General features: G+C 40.4%; 2 protein-coding genes across 2 annotated transcripts in view; one reads left to right on the top strand and one right to left on the bottom strand.

Annotated features, from left to right (window-relative positions):
* Nucleotides 1-229: 229 nt before the first annotated feature.
* LOC116895861 (translation initiation factor IF-2-like) lies at nucleotides 230-3,619 on the bottom strand. Its single transcript, XM_032896964.1, has 2 exons — nucleotides 1,864-3,619; nucleotides 230-938 (listed from the first exon to the last, which is right to left on the bottom strand). Exon 1 carries the CDS (start codon nucleotides 3,617-3,619, stop codon nucleotides 2,657-2,659), a length of 963 nt encoding a protein of 320 aa, XP_032752855.1. The 3' UTR covers nucleotides 230-938; nucleotides 1,864-2,656.
* Mbnl1 (muscleblind like splicing regulator 1) overlaps nucleotides 3,187-25,736 on the top strand; it is a 143,913-nt gene continuing 121,363 nt past the window's right edge. The window contains exon 1 of the mRNA XM_032898328.1: nucleotides 3,187-3,258. The gene's annotated coding sequence lies outside the window, so the exon portion shown is untranslated. The remainder of the gene's footprint in view (nucleotides 3,259-25,736) is intronic.

The following is a 25,736-nucleotide window of genomic DNA, read 5'->3' as shown; positions in this document are numbered from 1 at the left end:
AACATAAATAAATAAATAAATAAATAAATAAATAAATAAATAAATAAATAAATATGTAGCTTTATTTTATCTGAAATTGTTTTCTATAATTTCCTTTTTCTCCTGAGAATGGCCTCCCTTTTGTGCTTATGGATGTGTGCATTCATGAGCCTGCAGACTGTAATGTCAACTCCCAGTATAAGAGAAACCTAAGTGGTCTCCTGGCACTGAAGAACCAGTAGATTCTAAATGGGGTAGCTATTAGCTTTTTATTACTATATAATGATTTTTTTTAACTAGTTTCCACAATTTGAAACATAACTATTGTTCTTGAAGACAACATGCTTTCAAATTTTAACATATGATTGGATATCTCTCCCACCCCCAGTGTTTCAAAATTTTAAATAGTAACAGGTTAGGCTTACTTGATGGCAACATTGTTTCAGGTCTGAATTTATTTTGGCTCCTGTCTGAGGTTTAGATTGGCTTGCTTGCCTTGTCACAGCATTCTTTTTCTCTTTATCTCTGAAAAATAACATTTTCCTTTGATTTGCTCTTTACTAGAACATTCTATTGTTTCTAACATTCAAGGGCCTTTCTTCTGTTTCTTTTTGTTATATGTGTTGGAGCAGAAAATTTGAGTCTGTTTCAATCCTCCATTCGTTTCTAGCAGTTCCCGGTCTGGCAGCTCTGGAGTTGATAGTTTCCCCTCGTGTACTATACATGGGTTCAAAGTCCTGTTTTTCACTCGGTTCAATTGCAAAGGGCAAATTTTCTAGCACATGGGGGATAAAATCATCAAATCTCTAACTCGGAAATGGTCTGAGCACAACTTTAAATGAATACTTCAAACAGGATTAGGTCCTGGCAGTTCCCTGGACTGTCTGAGCAGGGAGACAAGGAGGCTCTAATGTAGCAGCAGGTGCAAAGGTAGCCTGTGTTGTCAGGAAGTCAGGGCTCTGTTGGTAGAAAATGGGAAGCAACTGAAAACACTGAAAGGCTAATAGCAATGCAGTAGGCTAAGCTAGGGCCTTGGGAGTTTCCCAAGGCCCCTCCCTTCCTCCATCCTTGCATGAGTCAGTTTTCCAGTGTGTCTACACCCATTTACCCTTCCTTTGCCAACATCCCAAAATACATTCCCAGTAACCCTCCAAGCATTCGCCAAAGACCTTTCTAGAATGCAAGTCCAGACTCCACCCTTTCGCCCTGGTCCTGCGAACTAGTTCATAGTTTTCTGAATAACGTTGAAACTCTGGCTGTCTCTCCTGCCCACACGTTAATCTCCTCCTTTTACAGAAAGGGATAGAGCAGATGACTGTATTGATTCTACATGGCATTGAAACAGATAGGTTTCTTGCCCGTGCTCTGCACTTTTCTCCACGGTCCCAGGGCCCACTTGTACCCAACTCCCTGTGCTTATGTAAATGAGCACGTGGAAGCCAGAGGTCCTCATCAAGTGTCTTCTGAAATTTACCTTCCATCTTATTATCTGCTTTTGAATGCCTCTCATTGAATCTGGAATTCGGTGGTGGCTAATGGACTATGAATATCTGACATTCTCTACCTGATTCCAGCACTGTCATTACAGACCCTTGCCTAAATGTTTTGGATCTGAACTCAGGTTCTCCAGGCTGAGCTCCAGCTTCTTGACAAATGAGCCATCTCCCTAGCCAGCTAGCTTCTCTAGTCAACTCTCCTTTGATCTTACTAACTTCTGCACATTTTAAGGTAGCACTTGCATCAATTCCTTCAGGGAGCCATCCCTCCTTTTCTCAAGGGCATTTTGTTATTTTGCCCGCCATCTTAGCACCAGCTCTCTGGTGCTCTTTCCTACCATGCTGCTCCACAAAGTACAGTCCTTGTAGTCCATTCTCCCTTACTTACCTCCATCCTACCTAGACTTAATTAACACTTCTGCCATAGTTCACATTCCACCCCTTTGCTGGAATGAATGCGAGAGAAAGTCCCCAGGCGATTAGTGGTTACTAATTGTCAGTTAGAAACTCCCTGTCTCCATTCTCTGAGAAAATGTTAGTTTCATTCTACTTTGTTTCCATTGTTGGGGACTTGGGTACTTTTAATAATTAACATTGAGAAGTGGTAATAGTTAATTAGTTATTTCAGGAAGGGACCAGTAAGCAGCATTAAGTCGGTGTTTCATGAACCAGCAGAGGATCAAGAGCTTAGTCTGTTACTGGTACCTTTGCAAAGTACTTGAGTTAACACCTTCTGGACCTGGACATTTTTTTTTTTTTATTCCGCCTAGGAAAGTATGCCTCACCCTCTCAACACAAACACGTAGGGAGAAATCCAACTACAGTTTGCCTTCGCTCACCGAATCTCCACGTATGTTCAAACCATGAAACAAACGTCTTTTAGTCAAAAATCATCCCTGACGAAGTGATCAGAATTCCTGAAATTCACCGGAAATCCCGTCCACAGATGTTCAAACTTTATCTCTTCTTAGGCACTCATAATTCTTTTCATTCAAAGCCAAGTTACAGGATAGCACCTAGTGAAATAGGGGCTGGTGTTTCATTTGCTCGGGCGGGCAGTTGCCCAGGGCTTGTTTGCGTGGGAGTACCTCTGCATAGCCTAAGATGTTATTTTATTTTAAAAGAGGAAGCTCTGCTTGCTTTCTGTACACCACCCTGCAGAGTTGGAAGTAAGGGAGCCTTTAAACTGCAAGTTTTATTTGCCGACGAGGCGGGAAGGTGGCCTGTGTTTGTGTTTGGGTGACGATCAGTTTTCTCGCAGAACTCCAAAACTGAGCGTTGATTGCTGAGAAAGATACCCACCAACACCCGTGCAGCTTCTTTCCCGCCCTTCGCCTTCCAGGTTCCAGGCGGTGCGGTTCTTCTGCCGCTGCAGGCCGGGCCGCTGACTCTAACCTTCCGTCTAACCTTGCGGGCCTCGCAGACTGGGCGCGGAGTCCCAGGAGCTGGAGCGGCGGTGAGCGGCGCGGGCCCGGGCGAGCGGGCGAGCGGGCGGGCGGGGGCCGGGGCTGCGCGTGGGAGCTCGGCGCGTCCGCGCGCCTTCCTGGCGGGGCTGGCGCGGGGAGGGGCCGCGCAGCGGCGAAACCGGCGCGCGGCGATAAGAGGCTGCACGGCGACATGCCACAGTCTCTCAACGCAGCCCGACGAGTCGGGGCGCTAGCCATGCTCCCGTGACCCGGACCCGGCCAGTTTCCTTTCCCGTGGCGGGCATCCCGGAGTAGCGATCCCACAATGCCCCGGGCAGTCGGGGCCCCGGCGGGCAGCCTGCACGGCCACGTGAGAGGTGAGTGGCGGGGCGGCCGCGCATTGTTCTGCGCTGCGGGCGGCGCTGCGGCGGCCTCGGGTGGCGCTCGGGGGTCCCCGGCTGGCACCGTGGCCGCGCGCTGAGGCTCCCGGCCCTGCCCCGCGCCTCTCTGCGGGCCCCCGCAGGGCGCCGTGGGGCAGGACGGGTGGAAAGGGAGCTGGGGCAGGTGCGTGACCGAGTGCTGTGAACTCTGTGACCTCTGCCAGGGTCGATGGGGACGGCCACCGGTCGCGCGGGTCCCGGCAGCGCCCGCATCCCTCTGCCGGGGCTGCCATCCAGCACCGGCTTCATGTGGGCCAAGTATGTGCACGCAGAGGTTAATGCTCTGCCTGCCACCCATAAATTACGCATGACATGTTTAGTTGGGCTGCCTTATATGGAGAGTGCTGTATTTCAGTCCAGTGTGCTTTTTGCCAAGTTTACAGGGCGGAAGACGCCCTGCTTGAGAGGGCTGCCGCTTTTCCTCCCTTTCTGGTCGGTTTGTAGTGCGTCACTCAAAAAACTGTAAGAAAAGTAAGTATAGAGCTTTTCAGGGTGGAGCCACAGAAGGCTGGAGGAATTGCTTTCATGAAAAGTAGTCAGTATATGGACTGGTTTTTAAATAAAATCAAGACAAATATGTAGCCTTTCCTCAACCTTAAAAAAAAAGACGACCGACTCTAATATTCTTAGTAATGTGTCATATGTTAATATTTTGATTTTAGAGCATGTAACATGAGATTTAAAGAAATTATATATATATAATATATAATATATATGGAGCTGAAGCCTTCCTGGCTAGCCCACAGCATGTTACAACTACAGGGGTGTTGAGACAGGCCTATTAGGCTGCTAAAATGGGTTTATGTGCAGTATACATCCCCAGGATTAAAAACAAAGTTAGAAGCTCCCTGGAAGGTTATTGCTACGGTCTTAGGTTTCTGTGTTCATCAGCCCAAACACACACCATAGCAAGTGATTAATAAAGTCTGCCACACTCTGAGCTATTTCATAAACAAATTAATACAAGGAGAGGGAAGTCATAATTATGGCCTGTGGATATGCCGGATTTCTGCAGCCTTTGAAATAGTACACTAGTGGACACGTTAGACCCCCTTCCTGGGTTTCAACACAGTGTTTACACAAAGAACTTACTTAGTCCATAACTTTCCACACCAGGGTCAGTGTCTCTGTCCACACTCTCTTCTATGCTTTACAGTGTTGATGTTGTTAACCTGGTCCTGTTTTTGACCTAAAATTCTGGTCCCCGAGACAAGTTAAAGTGAAGGTTGAAGGGCTGCAGAATCAGTCAGTACGCAGGATGTGTTGAGTATGTAGTTGGTAGCCTGAAGATAATGCGTTATTTCACAGCGGGAGAAAGCACGTGGCTGTCACTTCCATCTTCTCCACCTGAAAAGTTGGTGACAGCTAAACTAGCTTTCTAGAAACCCATCCTGTTCCAACTTCCTGCATTTGTACAGGGTTACCTTCTCTTTTTATCTCTGTTATGCTTCTTTCCTTATTCAAGATCTAGACATAGTTTTTTTATGTTTCTTTGTTTAATGCAGAGTTTCCTCAGCCAGAGCTACTAAGTTGACTGTTGTGTTCATAGAACAGGTTGGGTCAGCCAGCCGCAGGAAACCTGTTCGTCTGTGTTAAAATTACACCCTCACCAAAGGCATCATATACATCATAGACACATTTTACTATTGGGAGAGACTTAAGCAGACCTCACGTACGCTTCATTGGATATTTTTCTCCTGTAACTGAGAGTGAATTTGAGCATGAGATATACATCTAGGATAGTATTCCGGCACATGCCAAAGGAGAAAGCAGTCTTACATGGCTTGGGATATCATTGCCTGTGTGCACACTTCCACATCTGAGGCAGACTCCAAGTGGAATTCATTAAATTTTGGTTCTAACATTCTGTTCTTGCTCAGGGCATAGAATTCCTTCGAAATGAAACACTTGGTTCTTTTCAGAGCAAGAAGAGATTATCTCAAGGTTTCTCCTTGGGGGTGGAGGAGGCGGGTAGAAACATGCAGTGATGGCTTTCCTTGAGGAAGAGTGTGCCATTCTTATATAATAGTTCCGATTTTTAGTGCAAGTAAGAAAATATTTTTACACATTGCCCCTCCCCCCACCATCGCTGTCACCTTAGGTTAGTCTTGTATTTGATCTACTTATGGAGGCTAAAAGGTTTGTGGCAGCTTCTGGCTTTCTGCTTGTTGATAGATAGGTGTGCAGAGTAGAGAGCTTCTGAGGTCCTGCTTGGAGGAAGCCCAAATGAGTAGGCAGTTGATGTTTCTTGTTGCTGTGTTTTTTTCCCCGTCTCTAAAGGGCGTTAGAGAGACCTGTGTATGATGGTCAGGACAGTAGAGGAAATGAGCAAAATATATTTACTAACTGATTCTGTGTAGGGCTCTAACTGGATGCATTGGAAGGTTTTGGAGTGTCTGGATTTCCAGGAAGTTTAGAATGTGCGGTGAGGTACAGAAGCCACTAGCCACGTGCGCTGCTAGCACTGAGATGTTTTATGTAAAACACATGCTAGCCTGTGAAATATTTGTACAAGGACTGTAAAATACTTGGTTATATCATATTAATTGTTTTGAAGGTAATGTATTAAGTATTGGTTTTGATAGGACATTTTGTTATATTTACTTCTCATTTCTTTTTACTATTTACTGCCCCGCCCCCAAACAACTAGAAAGTTTGATATAACAAATATGGCTTGTGTTCTGTGAGGCGGCAATGTTTTGGAATAATGCAGGAAAGTGCTATTCGGAGAAAAAGCTTAAATTAGAGTTCGCCAGTCAAAATATTCCAAAAGCGATTTTTATTTTTACAAGGTAAAGACGCTTATTATACACACAAACAAAATGACTTGTCTTTCTCATCCATTGTAACCAAAATTTAGCAAAAATACTACCATACGTCTATTTTTATTTCTTCAAAACTGCTATTTAGCTTAGAGAGTTAATGATGAGGTGGTGCTAACAGAGAGAGACTTATAATTAGGAGGATGAGCTTAACACCTCTCAGATGCCAGAATAGGGCATGATTGCTACTCTGAGACACTTAGAAACACTGTACTTAGCATTGTCCTGGACTTACCAAACAGGCGCAAGCCAGTGAAATTTATTTTAAAATAGTGTTCCGTAAACAGCAATTATCTTCAGGTGCCTAATATGTATTTTCCTTTGTTATGACAGCCCTTCCTTAGACAATAAAGACAGCAAACAAAGCCAAACAACTTACAGGAAAGAAAGATTTTCACCTGTGTGGGGTGGGCATTGCTTTGCGTGTAAGCAGAGGCGAAGTTACGCTTCTGTTTTGTTGTTGTGTGTTGTGCCTGTTCTGAGGCAGGCATTCCCAGGCTTTGAGACATAGTCTTTATTCCCGAGAAAGCATCTGCCTATAAACAAAGCACACTCACATTGTCCTGGGCACATTCCTCTCAGATATTTTCATAACCGAAGTACACTTTGCCTTGCATAGTGAGTGCTATGCCAAACAATGTGTTTCTTTTTCCAGCCATGTAAAGTTATGTTTGCCCATATTTCCCTCAAAGATATCAAAGGCATACACGTTATTCTCCCCGCTTCTCTCTCTCTGTCTCTCTGTCTCTCTCTCTGTCTCTCTCTCTGTCTCTCTCTCTCAGTCCCTCGCTCCCTCTCTCTCTCTGACGGTGGAGCCTTATCTCAAATGGAGCCTCAGGGAGAATTCATCCCAACTTGGCCAGCATGGTGACTCTGTCATCTGTGGAAACAGGCATATTTCATGTTAGTGTAAACAACTGTGCTGCACAGAGAGGCAGGGGAAGATCCCTGTTGACTTGTGTTCATATCTGATGAGTCATGAAGCAAGTTAGGTAGAGAATTCATTAATCAAAAAGCAGCTGGATGGAAAGGATCAATTGAGATACATATACCATGTCTATAGACATTTTTGTTTTAAGAATTGAGGTGGGGAAACTGATGTTTATATAGTGTTATCGTATTTATATATTTGTATAAGCACTGGGAGAAATAAAAGTCCTAACATAGCCATGGTTATGGTTTGGTACATATTATTAAATTAAAAAAAAAGCATGACAGACTGCTATCTCTGTTTTCTGTGACACAATGTTAGAAAGGTGCTTGTCAGATGCACCTGTGTGATCCAATAGTCTTTGAGAGACTTTTTTTTTTAAAGTGAGACTATTAGGGCTTTTTAAAATATATATTTTCCTCACTTGTCGAAGGTTCTCTCTCTCTAGGTTTCTGTGATTATTCTTAGTTAAGCAGTACAAGATACATTCTTTGAAGACTAGGGGAAGCCATAATAGCACCAAATAGGTAATTATTTGTCTCTATATATAGTTTGAAAAGAGGGAAGATATAATTTAAAATGATATAGTGGAATTTCATGAGAGTAAGATGATACAGAAGGGTTTTTGTTTGCCTGGTACAGAGGATTACATCTCATTGCTAATCTACTGCTTGAGTAAGCTGTTATCCCCAGCCTGGTATAGAACTTGTTACAAGACAGAGAAAAGTCCTGATGCAGTTCTGCCTAAGGGCATCTTCAGATAAATAAGGACCTGGAAGCCCAAAGTGTTCTTTTAGTTTTCCAGCTTTACCATAACATACCTTTTAAAGCATTCATTACATTCATCCAGTAATGTTTCTCTTTGTTTATATGTAACATTTACACAGAGGATTTTGCTATATACATTGTATTTTTCCAAATGACCTAAACTAGAAAGTTGGTAGCATTGTTTATTAGCATCAGTAGACACTCAATGAAACAGGACAACTTCTGCAGTATAGGTACAAATGTCAGGAAAACCAAAATGGCAGCTGTGGTGAATAAATCATATAGAGAATTTGTAGAAGAGAAAGCAAGATTGAGATTTAGGAGACATTTCTACCAAGGATTTGATGATAGCTTTATTATATACCACAAACATTCCAAGTTCAGCATACCAAGTGAGAAGGGGTTTTGTTAGAGAAAATGAAACTTAAGATACAGAATAAGCAGGCAAGGAGAAGCACATATGAGTAAAGAGGTTTATATAAACAGTTACAATCTCTAACTTCTCAGGACTCAAATGAAAGAAATAGGAAAGTCAAAGAGTATCTGATGACTTTGGACTCACTAGGGAGTAATATTTTGTGGATTCAAAAACAGCAATATCGCTGCCATTTTAAGAAGCAGTCTGGGGAAGGTTTGGTGAAGTCTGATTTCTATTAGGACTCTGGTACTGACATCTGTCCACAGCAAAAGATATGAGAGGTAAGGGAACAGTTTAACAGACATTTTACAAAAGTTACAGGTCGGTGCATATCCTAAGCACGAACTGTGTGGAAGAATGCCAAAGCACTGTGCAAAGCAGGAATACACAGGTGTAAACATTATCATCGAGGACATTTTTTAATCTTGATTTAGTATTAGAATTGCAGACTATTTACAACTGTCCATTTTCATTCTACCCAACAGTAAAAATGAGATGTCAGCATCTCGTCTGATCATAGAAGGAAGCTGTCTGCACAGTAGTTCCTTTACTCATTATAGTAGAGAGAAAGCAGGGAGGTGGTCAAGTGAGGCAGCTCATTGATCTGCTTGCTTTTGGGAGGTTGGTGTGAAGCCCACAGTGTTGGCTACACTGAGCACACTCATCTTCCTCAAAAGGCCGACTCACTCTTATTTGGTTATATGCTTAACCAAATTTTTACTTAAAAGCTAAGTTTGAAAGGATGTAAAAACTCCCAAGAAATACCATATCTAAGTTTCTTTTGAAAGTTCTCTTTTTAATACACTAAAGGTAGAATAATAAAGACCTCCCTGGCTATGATTTCTTTTGTCTGATGCCAACACTATAATTTTATCTTATGTACTTATTGCATTTTATCAATTTCTTGACAAGAACAATAGGTTTAAGAGAACTATTTTCCATCCCATAGTCGATGACATAATTGAATAAGTAACAATTTATAAATTAGTAGAAGTTGCTACTTGTATATCACTTTATACAATCTCCTTAAGTATTCTCTACAGCTATAGCATAGATCTTAGGACTTTTGTTTTAAGGGGTAATCAGAATGACTAGGAGCTTTGGTGATTTCCAGAACCAGAAGACTTGATTTTTTTTTTCTTCAGTAGACACATTTTAACCCTTTAATGCTTTGTCTTGTCCCCAATGTTAAAGAATTGAGATGAGAATATAAGTGCGGATAATACTAGCACTGTGGAGAATGACTTCTGAATGTACAGTGAGGATTTAAAGTAATGCACACATTCCTCAGCAGAGCTTTATGAGGTAGCCCTGCTAATGTCTTGGTTTTGGAGATTGGGAAACTGGGTCAGAGATATTTCAAGTTTATTGCACAAGATTACTTAGTTACTAAATAGCCCAGAGAACACTTGAGCCACAGCCCTTCAGTTTTAGAATATCTGCACTCATGTAAAAGAATAAAGCCAAGTGAAGTATGTGTTTTGGGGGTTGCCAGGTTATTTAAGATATCAAAGATTTGAGATACTTTTTACAAGGGTCATGCAGCAGCACATGGAGAAATGTATAGAGGAAGGGTAAATGGTGGAGGGTAAATAAAAAAGAGATGGAAGGAGGGTAGTACAGGAGAGGAACATAAGGGGTGGGAAAGGGGGTCTGGGGACATCGTGCAACACGTGCAGGTATGTGATGGTGGAGAGCACAGGAGGCTGTTTGCCTAGGGAAGTCACCTCTGGCAGGAAGTTGTACTGCAGGGCCCTGAACAGGGGACGAAGATTCATGGGCAGAGGTACAGATTGGTTGGGAGTAAGTGAAGGGCGTGAGATGGGAAATGCTTTGTGCTGGAAATACAGCTTTTGGCTCTGAAGTGCATACAAATGATTGGATATGTGCAGGAAGAAGATACATTTTTTTTATAGTGACTATTAAGAGGAATTTTAAATTTTACTAAGAACTAAAACACAATATCAATAAAATGTTCTTATTTAAAACTTTATCATTGTTCTAATCATACCGATGCGTATGAGCACCGTTACAGTGGAGAGTCAGAGTCAGCCAGGCATGTTAGTGCATGCCTCCAATCCCAGTGCTCTGGAAGCTGAAGTTGGGAGATCTGGTGTCCCGCTAGGTCATCTAGCAAACTCCTGCTTAAAAACTAAATGCAAAACAACAGCAACAACAATAACAACAACAACAACAAGATTGCCTCTTAAAATACCAATTAGAGAGAAGCACAATTATTGCTTTTCTTGAATAATTCAATTATGAAGAAGTGACAGATTCTTAAAGCATGGCATTGTTGTCTAGTTAGCTTGGAAGCACAGGGTTTGAAGACCACTGAAAACTTTATTCTACATTTGTAATTCTACAGTAAACAAACGAATCTTTATGGATATGTTGTTATTTGCTGGAAAATGTCTTAATATTAATTAGGAATTTTGGTCCCTTAATTTGGTTCACATAGAAGTTCTGTGTTTCCTATCCTCAATGATAAACAAGGTGGCAGAGAGTCATGATAGAATGAGTTTGCAATGTGCTCAATGTGGCTGACATTTAGACTCCTCTGAAGTTGCTATTTAGGGACGGTATCAGTGTGACTGTGGTATTTTTTTTCTCCTGGAAATAAAAATCCTTAATGATCAGTCACTCTTAGAAACTAATAGTTGATTCTTATATAGGCCAAAAAGAAAATGCATTTGCATTGACTTTTATTGGGGGTTAGTAGAATACCCATGCTTGAAGTAGAAGGCCTTACATGTAAGATCCTTTATTATACATTACAAATAAACTGCCTGACATTGTTTCACATAAAATGAAATAAATAGTAGATTATATTTTACTTAATATTTGTAGAGAGATATCTTCATAAAAGCAAGAGAGTTTTCAGAAAGATTCTATTTATAGGAACTGGGAGATGTTCCTGGGTCAAGTGTTTGCTGTACACGTGTGAGGACCTGAGGTCAGATCCCATAACCTCTATTAAAAAGATTAAGGTGGCAGACACCTGCATCCTAGCACTGGGAGGTGGCGGGAGGAGGACCCGGCCAGCCCACTTAGGGGATTGTTAAGCTCAGGGTCAGATACTGTACTTCAAAAGATGAAGGAGAAACAGGTTTAGAGGAAGATGATCTAACCTCTGCCCCCACACACTTAGGACCATGTACATGTGCTGTGTTGTACATAGAACACTCTTTCTGTAACTACTTTATGGTTACTACTTCAGTAGATTCTATTCCATAAAATGGCTATAGAATTGGCACTGTTAATACTCTCAGACTATTTATGCAGAACAAGAGAATAAGTTTGCCTTTTTTATGTCTTGTGGCTATTATGAAAAGTGCACCTTGATTATATACCCTTTCTTCTTGCTATTCAATTCTTTCTTACCTAGCTTCTGCCTTGTGCTGTAGAGATACAATGACAGTGTGCGCTAAGCTTGGAAAGTGTGCCCTGTTAACCAAGACTCACTAAAAGCTCACATGAGTATCTCCATGTAGCTCACTCTGTGATTTTTCATGCAGATTTGAACTAGACAGATTTGCCCTAAATGATTTTGAGCCAGCCTTTGAACTCAAGTATTATAACATTCAGGAAAAATCGCCTTGTTAAGGTAGCAGCACGGACATGAGGCTTTAGTATCAGACGTTTACTGTGAAGATTTCATGAGTGTAGCTAACGAGAGCAGGGACTTTCAGAAGACCCATGACCCGGGTATCGATTCTCTCTGAGGTGTTGTATGACCTTCCCCAAAGCATAATTGGAAAATGCTTGAGACTACTGAAAAATGTATACCTGAAACTTTATTCCGCATGATGCTTTCAATGAGGCCATACTTGCTGAACACTGTTTAAGGGAACTTGCTACCTCAGAGGAGTATAGATCTGAAGCCTCCCCCCTTTAAATGCAAACATTGTATCTTCAAGCAAACATTAGGAAGAAGACTGTTACATTGTCTCAGTTATAGATCAAAGCTTAATAAGTGCTGTTTCCTTTAAATCTTTGCCACTTTGAGCAATAAGAACAGCAATGAGTCTTATCTGTTAAAATGCTCATTAATGAATGTATCTGGGCACCTATTACAGAATCATCTTTGTGGAACGTGGGTGGTAGCTATAAGCACAGAGCTCTCATGTTGGAACATGGGCTTTGTGTGAAAGCTACACTGTTTAAAAAAAAACCCTGGGATGGGAAAAACAGCCTAACAGTTCTGAGTAGATCAGAGCTAGGGGCAGAGCTCATCTTCCTGATATTGATAGGATGTTGAGAATTGCATAGATTCAAACAGCTCATCAGTAGCCAACCAAACGGAAGTCAGGTCACTTCTCGCAGTACCCTCTTTATTTATGTGATGGTGATGGGAATAAGTATGGCATTTATACGATAATTTTTAAATCTTTATTTTATTTTAACTTAGGGACTCATTCTGAGCTACATTCTGCAGTGCAGTTTTTCTCTCCTGACTTCCTGAGAGTTGAGGAAGAGACACAGGGCACCGTGCCTGGTCAAAAAGATAAAGATTTAAGCAAAAATAAAACAAAAGAAAAACACAAAACAAGGAAACAGGACAAAATAAAAACCTTCTTGCTTCAGCATTAGACTGCAAATTCTATAGAGCTCAAAAAGTGCTCAGTCTTGTTTTGTTTTCTTTTGTAAAACCTAAAATCCTTAGATGCTCCCGCTGTCAGCCAGCATGAGAAGGGCTCACCCTTGTGTGGCTTGTCTCTGCACTTGACTGTGGGCACATCAGTTTAGGCTTCTGTTAGAGAGAGCTTTGTGAAGTTCAAATGTGCTCCTCAGGATCCATGTTCACTGTTCTGGGAACCGCCCCACCCCCCCACCTATGGATGGCCAAGCCCATGGGTACTCCAGGTACTCAACAAAATTGCACATGCATGTAGTCCTATATTTTAAACTAGCTCTAGATTCCTATGATAAGTAATACCATACAATATACACATTATTTTCTAAGCATCCTCAGTTCAGGCATAGTTTGGTCTACCAATGCAGAAACCATCAACACGTCTCCCGTATTTCTCCAGCAATAATATGCTACCACAGTATTTTCACTAAGAAGTGATAAGAACAACACATATCCTGACTTCATGGTTCATTCTCACGTTGTTAGTATATGCTCGCTCATTACACCAGTGTGCACTGTGATTGTCCCTGTGGCACAGCACGTGGCTTTAATGGATACTTTTTCATTGAAGACTCACTTTGTAGGGGATCTATCACTTTGCTAACAAATGCCTCTTTCATGAGCTATTAGAACATATAGCAAATAAAAATTTTTAAGAGAAGGAGAATAGTGTTGTCTTTGTCTTGATTTTGGTTTCCAAGCAAGTGTTTTTCTTTAGCAAATACTGTTGAGTGCACTGACCATTTGTGGCCTGTCAGGGTCATCCTTTGTAGATAGGGATGAGCAAAATGTTGTTTCTCAGTGCCGATTTTCAGTGCCACAATAGCAATACTGACAAATAACAATGGTACAAAGCAATGTGGGCACAGAAAAGCTTCTAGATAGTGTAAAATTTGCATAAATCTATTCAGAAAGACAAAACATTTTTAAGGAAGCATGACTCATTTAATGAAAGACAAAGCCAATTTATAATTTGTTAAAATGATGTGACTAAGTATTTAAACTATTTCTTTTGAAGTCCTTCATAAATGAGCATGACCAATCACAGTATCATCTGGCTATGCGGAATTTAATCCAGTTGTTTCTCACTAAATTCTTAAAATTAGCTGTTAATCAACAGATTGAGCAGGCACACACATATACATACATATATGAATGTAATAATAGTTGATGAAAAAGGGGCCATGAATTTGAAGAACAAGGAGGAATATAGGGAGGGTTGGAGGAAGGAAAGGGAAAGAAGAATGAAATATTATAATCTCAAAAATATAAGAAATAACTAAAACAAAAATTCTTTGAGTATTGACCGACAAGTCTCAGAGCCTTAAGTTTTGTGTTAAGAGGAGAGGAAAAGCCTTAAGTGACAATTGAGCTGTTTTTAACTTTATTAACCTAGTGTTCAGATATACAGAATTGGCTTTTTTTTTCTCTACCATTTCTTTGTGTGTAGGAAACAGCATTTTTTTTTCCTTCTTTTCTATCCGCTTTGACAGGCTTGCTTCCGAGCTCTGGGATGGTGACAGTGCAAGTGTGCATATTCTGTAAGACCCCATTCGCCTCTCAAGTGTTTGCTCTTTGTTATGAGGATCCAATCTGCGTTCTAGGTTGGAAAGCCCAGCCCTCTATTTGATTGCTTATCATTGCTCAGTTTAAGTAGTAAATATTTGTTTCAGGACCACTGCACCAGAAGTTTATTGTAGGATTTTGACTGACGTTGGAAACATGGTTTCTGATTTTGTAAAGTGTGTGGCCTATTGTAAGTGAAATAATGAAGACAAGCCAAGCAGAACTGAGCTGACAGCTGTGATCATTTGTAAGTAGCTCCTAACTGGCTGTGTAGCTCTGTTCCTTGTATTGTGGCCATACATAGTTCTTAAGCTCCGTGAGAAGCAGGCATGTCTTGCACTATGGCCCATAGGTGAGGAAACAGATGCTTGGGAAGAATAAGGTCACAGCATTTGCTCCAGGGCCAACAGGAAAGTGCTGTGGAAACCTGGCCTCAGTCCTGCAGCCTGCAGCCTGCAGTTCTGCTCTTTTTTTTTCTTTTTTCTTTTTTTCAGAGCTGGGGACTGAACCCAGGGCCTTGCGCTTGCTAGGCAAGCACTCTACCACTGAGCTAAATCCCCAACCCCTGCAGTTCTGCTCTTAATGTACTCCTTTCTTGCCCTTGATATGGTCTGGATTAAGATAAAACACACACACACACACACACACACACACACACACAAATTCAAGACCTATTACAAGTTAATTATGGAAAGTTAATGAAGAGGTAAGTTGTGAAGAGGTTTTTAAAAAAGTTTTATGGATGTAAACTAGCAGGAGATGGAATGGACATTTTAGTGCCTTGGCTTTGAAATGAGGGCTCTGTGAGATTGCCTACTCTGCCCTGTCATCTGCACCTTGCTTGTCCTCAGTCTAATACCTTTGCCCCAGCATTTGCCAAGACCAGCAAAATCCAATTTTAGACTCAAAACCATTACCCCGGCTTTCTTCCACTTCTATTAAATTTTAACCTATTTACTCATCATTTGTTACTGATATTAATGGACTCAAAAATATTTCCCTTTATTTATCAACAATTTCAAAGATAGCTGCATTTATATTAGTGTTTCTGACATCACTTGTGACAGATACTCGTCCAGTAGCTGTGGTGGCTGGATTGCCTAGTGACCCATTTGAAGAAATGTCTTGAGCCCAATAAGGATGGAGCAAGTACCTGACTGTCTGCTCAACTATATTATTGGGAATTAATTTAATTTCTCTCATCATAAAAGAGACATGTTTTTATCATTAAAGTAATACAAAAATCAAATACTTCTGCAATTCGTAGAGGTTTCTGAATGCTTTACTTCCTTCCCTATTTTCCTTCATGCTCATGTGTTTGAGGTGTGTACTCAATTTGGTGTTACACCCACATGTCCATGTGTAGTCTACAAATGATGACAAAGTATCACAGGAACTGAAGATAAAATGGAACAGGATGAATGTGTCGAAGGGATTGGTTTTCCCACAAATGGGTTAGTTTATAGTTTTGTATTGAAATCTTAAGCCATTTTTTAAGTTTGTATTACTAATGAAAGTTTATGACAATATTGACTATTTCTTCTCTATATAGAAGGAAATAGAAATATTCTAATATGTGCATGCATGTGTAACTACATAACTATGCTCTGATTGTGAAGGATTGACATCATAGTTGATCTCTCCTGTTACTCAGAGCCTTATTAAGATGCTTAAATGACTTAAATTCACTTGCATTTTCTTCCACTTACATTTAATTTTAACCAATTTACTCATATTTTCATTATTGATATTAATGAACTCAAAGATTTCCCTTCATGTATCAACAATTTCAAAGATGACTGCATAGCTGTATCTACATTGGAAAAGATGCTTAGGTTTGGAAATTCCACACTGATGCAGTGTTTAGCAAGGGAATTAAACAGCGTTGTTCCTGTTTAAAGTATCAGAGGGAAGTGAAATAAATTAAGTATGCAGCTGTTGCTGTGTTTACTGACATTGCCCCCCCCCCATATTCTTGATATTGTCCTGGACCTTGAATGCATTTTAGTCCATGTGGATAGTAAGTATATTGTAAAATACAGACATTTTTAAAATTTGAAAGTGACCATTATAGAAATACTGACACTTAGTAGGTACATTAAATGTTTCTAATGTCCCAGCAATTTCAAAATTATAATTTACAGGTGGAAATTAAAATTTATTTAAATTGTGTGCTGATGAAAGATTTACTATGTGTGCCTAAAAGAATATATTTCTTTTCATGTAAAGAAAAATGAGATTTGTGCTTAGAATCAGTACCCCACAATTAACCAGGAGGAACGGCTTCATAAAACTACGCAGAAAGAGAAAATCCAGCTTTGAGTGGCAGCAACATCTCATGAGTTTAAAAGGTCAGGAGGGTGCAGAAGGTGCCAGCTTTGCCACTCAGTGTCATGCAGAACTTTATGACAGCCAGGCTGATACAGCTGAAAATATCTGCAGCCTTGGAAGCCTTGGAAGTTTCAGAAGGTCATTTTGGCATCAGAGTAGCAGTGCTGATTCACAAGGAAGGTCAAACTAGACAGCTGGGTGAAAACAGGTTACTGAACCCAGGGACTGTAGCCTACAGAGCAATTGCCAATTTCATTAACTGGGTATTGTGTACTAATTGGTTATGACTCTCATTGAAATATTTATAGAGTAATGAGATTTACTTAACTTTTAAATACTCTTATCTTTTCAAAGTTTGCTATTCATCTCCAGTTTTATAAACAGGACAAAGGCTGCTTTAGTGTTATTTATATATGATGTACTTCATCAAAACCAAAACTTACTACAGGAAAGTGTGCATCAAACACAATTGTAAACAAACAACTGGTTAGAAGGGAAGCTATGAATAGTGCCATTGAGATGAAATTGAGCATTAAGTTTATCTCCACTCTACTGCAACTAAGGCAAGATTCTTAGGAAATTCAGACAAGAATTCCACTTATTTATAAGATTGTTTTCCCCCTACCCTGCCTTGGGTTTTGATTTTAACCCTTAGATACTCAGTGAGATAGTGCAGCTCTCTCTGCCCTTGGGTTAGATGTTGGAAAGGATAACTTCTCTGCAGTCAGGAAGCGCACACTGACTTCTTCAGCTCAGACCCTTCCAGACTTGATCTCAGTCCAGAGAGCTGTAGCCAAGCCCATTGCATGTAGTGACTTCATAGAGGCCCGTCGGTGGACTCCATGGCCAGGGCCGCCCAGGCCCGACTTTGTTGGCTACTCTTTGTCTTGTTGTCTTTTCCTTGCCAGATGAAACAGTCCTTGTTCCTGTACTAGTGCTGCCGCCCAGTGACAGAGCACCTGACTAGCACGTGCACGGATGTGGGTTCAGCCCCTGGCACTGACTCTCAAAAGCAAAACAACAGCCCTCCCCGCCCCCAACCAAAACCATTCTTTCACATCAACCCTAGATCCCTTGCCCACTTCAAAGCCACCTCTGACCTCTTTAACTCCTTAGCCGGCTGTGTACTTCTAACCTTTTATAATTTAGACCTTAGTTTGTGTCCTTGACTGAGCAGCAGATCCCTTCAGGGCTCGATCTGTTGTCCCTGTGCGTCTCTAGGGCAATGGAAGACAAAGCAGTGCACATGACGAATCTACTCTCAGTTTTTTGTTTATTCATTCAACATGGTCACTGGCAGTTGAATGTGCTTTTTTGTTGTTTTGGTTTTTTGGATTTTTTTGTTTTATTTGTTTTTTAAGGGAAAAAAAAAGAAACCTCTCTTCTAGTAAGAGAAAGAAGTCCGACCATGTGGGAAAGTTAGAGGAATATCTCTTGAGCTCCTGGGAGCTTTTTGCAAGGAGATATTTGGGACTTGAGAACCAGAGTTTTTAATTTTTGTGTTTGTTTTGACTTTCTGTTTTCATGTTATAGACCAATTTGCTGTTTATCATTTCTTTTTGTCAACAGGGAATTAGTGTGGTGTGGATTTAGAAAACATTAAGTATGCCTTTCAAACACTTAACTGCTTCCTTCCTAGACTACTTTCCTATGGCTTTATCAGCTGTTAAAATTAATGTGAAATGGCTGATTTAAACTGTCCCATCTTCTTGGCTGCTCTGTAAACTGTGTTTTGTGGCTTACCCAGATCAGCACTCCTGTGACTCCTGACTTCCTTGTGTTCCAAGCAGCACTTTGCATTGTCCCTGCACACGTTCTCTGCTCACAGTGTTAAATTTCTCTGATGAGAGCAGGAAGGGGGGTCGGCTCCAGGTGTTGCGTGTTGAGTAACAATGTTATACTCAAAGCGTTCATCTCAGTGGTCCCCTGTCAGTCACCTGCTGGGTACCTAGAACTCTGCTCTGCTCAGAACGGAGTAAATGCTACAGTAGAGGGAGAACGAATGAATATGGTGCTGTCGGAATATTCTTATTCTGTGTACATGATGGGCATCTGGTTTCTGCTGTGTGGCTAGAGAAGGTGAGCATCTCAACTCTGCAAAAGAGTTCCCTCCTGTCCTCCCTCCTTCCCTCCTTCCCTTCCTGCCTCCCTCCCTCCCTCCCTCCCTCCTTCCCTCCCTCCCTGGCTCCCTCTCTCCCTCTTGATGTAGTGGTGGGCCCTTCAAGTTACCTACTGCTTCTTGCTCTTTTGCCTTTCTATCACTGTCATTTCTGAGTTTAATATGAAATTGGCAGTGTGTTTTTAATAAAGTCTTGTACTGGAAAACACACGACCTGATTTTGAGTTCATGTTCTTCCATTTGGTTACCTAAGGAGAGTTCAGTGAATCAGTCACTTAGCTATGCACATGTCAGCTGCTTGTTCACAAGTAAGTAAGATAATGAATTTAGCTATCTTTTATATGCATGGAAAACAAGTGGCACATTTTGAAAATAAAAATACCAGTATCACGTATTATTTGACATTATAGAACATGGTGTATTTTATTTTGATTAATAGAAGTAAAGATTTTATTATAAGAAGATCAAAGGATTCTTTAAAAAGAACCTAAGCATTTCTCTTATATGTATTTGTTTAATTATTTATGAGACAATCACATGGTAGGAAAATAGGACAAGTTCTGGCATTGCTATCAGACTATTGTTTTAATCTGTCCCATGTTGTCATTTAGATAGGCCTTTAAAAATCAGGTTGAGTTTTCTTCTTGCCTACTTCCTTGGAGGGGATTGTTGGAAAAGACTAAAAAGTAACTGGAGGCATAATGAACTGTATTATATAGCATCCAGTGTATTTTAGTACCGTGAAGGTTAACGTTTGGATAGTTACAGTTTAAAATACACTAGCTTTCTGGAGCAGATGGCAGAATGTAGCCAAAGACCATGACACAGTCTTTAACACCACTACCCCACTATATGTTCTACGTTTTGAGGAAATTACCAAGTAGCAACACAGTAACAGTGACTGTTGAAAGTAGCCTTTCAGATTTTGGATAATTACAGTTGCAGAAATTTTAAGTGAGAAAGACTAGCCTGAAGATGGTGTACCCATAGGGTTCTAGTCTTCAGCCTCAGCACACATATATGTCCCAGGAATACATACTTTTGATAGTAATGCCTTAATGTGGCCCAAGATTGTTCCGATGCATCCATATCCCAGAAGAGTAAGTGTTGGAACTAATAAGCCATTGGCAGTTATTTACGTTTATTGTTAACTATGGTTGTGTTCTGATTTGCCACAGGAAGGTGGTCATTGGTTTTTAAGAGCATATGATGCTGGTAGAAATTTCATGGAGCTTTAATCACTGTCTCATTAACAGGGTGTAGTCTGCTCTTCATGTTTCTTCATGTGTTACAGCTTCTCCAGAATGCACAGAACCTTGTGTGCAATTAAAATAATTAGGGGAGAGTAGTTGTTTCTCTTTAGCAAAGGGATCAGATTTCAAGCCGCCCTGCTAATTTGGTTAATATGTACTTCTTTTAGAAAGTACCGAGTTCTGATAAATTCCTTGATTTTTATCTCCTGAGAACATGGCTTTATTTCTATCATGACAGCAGCATAAAATCTCGTTATCACAAGAAGAATGGAAGCAGTAGAAACGCTCATGTTCTGCTGTCTGACTGTTTCCCGTCTTAAAGATCCCTCTTCCAATACTTCGTCATATCAATTATTTTATTAGTAACTGAATCCGTGAAGGGGCAGAGCGAGGGGAGGGTGCTTTTATTTCTACCAGGACAGATGTACACAGGAAACCTCTTCTGTGAACACAATCTACCTACTGTGTTAGTGTAAGTGGAAATGCAAGCAAGCTGCTTCCTGAGGAGCCTGCTGCACACTCAGAAGGGATTGGAGGAAGACCCATATGGTATATGTGTTTAGGTTAACATTGGTTTTCCAGATTCTGTTGTGCTGTTATAACAGTTTGAGTTGCTTATGGAAGTTGTTAGAAATATTACCTTTGGTCAGTCTCTGATGAAGAAGGGGGAACAAGACATTTTTACATTTATAGACATAATGTATAATACAAAATTTCTTTAATCGTGACATGATAGTGCTGGAAAGTCTTCATATCTAATGTTCCTGTAGATACTTCCCACTGCTTATCTACTGTTAATAAGAAGCAAACATATTGTCCATTCCCACGATTGTCAATGCAAGTGTTTATTCAAGTTTCTAGACTTGCCTTTCTCACAAATAATTATAAAATTAAAGAAATGAACATATTTATTTTACCGATTTATCTTTTGAGCAACGCGGTACTTTATTTTGAGTTAGCGAGAGCTGGAAACTGAAGTTATAAATGCTCCATTGGTTGGCTGCCATAAGAGAAGCAATATAGAACAGATTTTGGAGATACAAAGAACTTAGTTTCTCTTCACAGGAGAAAGGCATTTCATGCTTCTCTACATGTCCCCACAAGAGAGCATCACAGTGGAGACTGAGGGTTAATGTCTTCTTAAATTACCAGAAACATATCCAAGACTATGCTTTATTGTTGACAAAAAGGTCTGGTCATTGCTTCCTTGGAAGCACCGGCTTGTTCAGACTTAGTCATCCAAGGATTTGTGTGACTTAAGAGATGAGAGCCAACATAAGAGCAGTCTTTCTATGTGCACGTGCAGTCTTGCTGCCAAGTCAAAACCCGACATTGATTTAGGTCACCACTCACAAGGGAAGGGGTACCAAGTGACGGAAGCCCTTTCTTTTGACATAGATCCTTAAAACACATATAGTAATATTAATTCAGCTGTCTATCTATTTTGTATTGGAGTAACAACAACATTTGTTGCCATTTAGCAGCTTGGGCCTAGGTGAATTGTTAATTTAGTTGAAGCTAGCCCCTATTTACAGTACACTGAAGCACCATAGTGAGAGTGTGAGTTGCTGGTGTGTCTTTATTTTCTGACATTTCTTACTGTAAGCAACTGTATGTGAGCTTATGACTTAAAAAAATAAAGCTCAATTTATGTAATATTCTAATGTATTAATATATGAAAGAATTAATATACGAAATCCAGGTTGTTATTAAGGTCAAATCTATTTATCAGTACAAATATTTTCAAGATTGAAATGATGAATTCTGCAGCCATGTGGTTTGTTTTTATGACTTTGGAATAAGAAATGTTTTGGCGAATCAATAGGAGAAGCCCATGGTCCTGTAAAGCCTCTTCCCCAGGGTGTTGAGGTGGGAGTACGTGGGTGGGAGGGGGAACATCCTCATAGAAGCAGGGGGAGGGGAAAACCTGGAAAGGGGATAACATTTGAAATGTAAATACAGAAACTATACAATAAAAATACTTCATTGATTTTATGGAAAGAAGAAAATATTTATGTATGATATTTCCTTATGAGAAGTATACTTATTCATTTGTTAGAATGTTATTAAATAATATATAAAATAACATATACAGATACATTATGCAAATAGTTATATAGTAAATACTTTTATATATCATGGCTTCCTTGATTGCATTATGATGAAAAATTATTATGGATATTTAATTATAAACAATGTCTTCATACTTTCCCCCTAATGATTAATAATGGAGCAACATATTTAGGGTAATTTTCAATAAACATAGTTCAGAAACTTTTTTCTGACCTAGAAGAACTCCCTGTTGAAAATCACAATGTTAGTACCCAGATGTAGTTGACAGTAGTAAGACCAATTGTTACAATTTCAAAAATTTCATAAAACACAGGGTAGATTAAGTCTGGTGCTTACAGAGATGAAATTATATTTTGGGTGGATTTTAAACTATATCTGCCATTTCTTCACATGCCACTTTTATGATTTATGGCACTTGAGTCTGCTAAAATGAAATATGCGTGTTTAATTGCGGAGATTGTAGGGCTAGTAGAAGGGAAGCCAGAGTAGCATAGTGAAGGGGCTCAGCTGCAGATGCCCCGGAAACACTAAGTTCCCTGCAGATCTTATTCTTTTAGTTTTCCTGTTGATCAACTTCATGCTTTGAGTTGTGTGGTGACAGTGACATCATTGCCACTCACCTGTAGCAATGAAGATAATCATCTTTTAAGTCTTTACATAGAAAGATCACTAACTATTATATTTGCTGCTAGTTACTCCTTTGCGCATGGTTTACAGTCACAGTCCGAGACCAGAATATTGCTGGGCCTGACAGCACCACTGTGCTCCAGGGTCTGGTTAGCTCATTTCACAAGGGTGAACTCTGGTGTTTTCAGTGTACTTTTTTTTTTTTCCTGAAAATTCCAGGGAGGTGATTTTCCTGATTTCTTTTTGAAGATTTGATAGCGTGAACTTTATTGTTGCCTGTGTCCTTGTTTCTATTTATCACTTTGAAGTAGTAAATGACAGATGAGATACGCTGCGATAAGGTCTGTGTACTTGAGTAAAGGGTTAGTGTTTCCTCATGAAGAACAGTAAAGGAGCATGCAGTTCTATCTCCTATCTTCTCGGATAACAGAGAGAAATGCTGCACTGCTGGCTGAGTGTCATAAGAAAATGCAAAGGAATTATACTTTATATTAAAACGAATCTTTTAACGTCACAATCAAGGAGGCATTTACATGTGGTTCTATTGTAGCTTTGCTGCCTCCTTGTCTCTTGCCAGTCAGTATTGCTTTCATTTAATTAGAAAGATGAAATTGCCAGTGTTTCACGCTGTGCATCGGGAGCCCACACAGTGTAACTTGTTGAATGTAGTTTGAGACTAGTATTTTTGTGTGCTAATCCGTCTGTATCATCCATGTCTGTCCCTATCTCTGTCTGCTGCTATCATCTCCCTGTCCCTTAGTCATATGGATATCTAGCTACTATCTGTCTACCACCTATGTGCAGTCTTGTCACAGTGATTATTTTTTTCCTCTGGGCCAGCGGAGTTTTGATACTGATTATAGAGAAAAACTAGCCTATGCTCATGGGACTTCTGTGCCCAGAAACAGTCAATGAGATTCATGTCTATTTTCCTTCTCTGCTTCTTCTTCCTTTCCTTACGTCCACTCGTTGATATATGGTGTGATATCATGGTCTTCTCTTACAAAAAGCCCAGACTGCTCTGGGGAAGGGGAGAGGTTGACCACTTTCGGTAGAGGCAGACCAGTGGACTGTTTACTACAAAGCTAGTGACTAGTATGTGAAGCACAGCCACCATTAGGATAAGTACCTTCTCCGGATGTTAATACTTTAAAACTTCTTTTCTTTTTTTTCAGAGCTGGGCATCGAACCCAAGGGCCTTGCGCTTCCTAGGCAAGCGCTCTACCACTGAGCTAAATACCCAACCCCTAAAACTTCTTTTCTTATAGAGATAAATTCAACATCAACTTTTTTAAAACAACTTTTTTTTTTTTTTATTATCCAGTCGTTGTCCCCCTCCTGGTCCACCCTCCCACAGTTCCACACCCCCCATCCCCAGTCTCTAAGAGGGTGTCCCCCGCTACCCCCGACCAAGCCTCCCCACTCCCTGGGGCCTCAAGTCTCTTTGAGGGTCAGGTATATCTTCCCGCACTGATACCAGACTGCCAGACCTGGCAGTCCTCTGCTGTATTTTGCTGTATATGTGTTGGGGACCTCGGTCAGCTGGTATATGCAACATCCACTTTTAAATCACTGCCTGCACTTAAATGCATATTATTTTGTTTAAAAATCATTTTCTAAGTTGAATACAGTTCTGTAATTCTACTCTTCAACAATGATGTAGTAAGTAACTCCTTCACTGTATGTCCTACCACACTCTGTTTGAATGAGGATTCTAAAAGACTGTGTTGACCGACCTCAGGTTCCTAACGCGAGTTAGTAAGCACAACGTTTTCTCGACTTCAACTTCTCTGTACTGTGTTAGACCAGGAGGCCACATTGTTAGTCTCTGCCATCCAAGAGGATGTGCGATTAAAGGTTATCCTTTTCCTTAGCAGTTCTTCATAACTTCAGTCATTTGAAATGTCCCTGTGATTTCATTGCCAACACATTAGCTTGGACTTATTCTTCGGAATATTTTAATTAAAGATTTGTGTCTCTGTCAGTCATCACATGACATGTAACAGGCTGGACAACCCAGAGTCAGCACTCTGGGCACCTATTAAAGTGCCTCAGTGTGCATCTCCTTGCCATGCCCACTGACACCCTGACAAGCCCTGAGTTCAGCAGCTCTGCTCTAAGCAGAGCAATACTTCTGAAGGCTACACCTACCCTTTCTAACCAGCTTCCATATCAGAAAGCACAGCTTGTGACTTTAAGCTGGGACAGTATGGCTGCAGAGCCCCCAGAAACACCTAGGATTATTTTCCCCCTGAAGTCTGTTAATATTTGGGACAAGCGCTGAGAACAATCATTGTGTGAGCTCTCAGTCTTGTTGATACTGGCAACCAGGAAAAACTATTTTGGACAAAGGCCTCCTTTTTATCACCTCCAAACTTACACAGTGAAATAATTCATAATTTCATACTAAAACTATCTTGGTAAGTCAAAATTGTAATGAGACCTCACACAATTCATTTCCTCAATACAAAACATTTCTTAATATCAAAGTATTAGAAAAACATCCATCAGATTTCTTACTGACTACCCTGGGATGTAATTGGAATGACCTAAGTTTGTCTTACAGCTGAAAGGACCAGTAAATGAAGGTGCCTAAGATATTAAGGTCTTCCCTCAAGGCTGCTTAGTTCACTGAAAGAGAATTCCACCTCATACCTGGCAGGCACACGTTTACCTTGTCCTGTACACTGTGTGAGGTTAAATTGATACGCACTCTCCCTAGTGTCAGATGCCTTCAACTTACTAGAACAAAAGAAAGAACAACTGTTAGTGCTTCCTCATGCCTTGCCTTCCCTTCGGCATTTTCAACACTTTATTCTTTATTTTTTCTTTATTATTTTTCTTCTCTTTTCTCTCTTTTTTTGGTAACTT

This window comes from Rattus rattus, chromosome 3 (assembly GCF_011064425.1).
Source record: "Rattus rattus isolate New Zealand chromosome 3, Rrattus_CSIRO_v1, whole genome shotgun sequence".
NCBI classification, from domain to species: Eukaryota; Metazoa; Chordata; class Mammalia; order Rodentia; family Muridae; genus Rattus; species Rattus rattus.
This window is presented reverse-complemented; position numbering and strand designations above follow the sequence as displayed.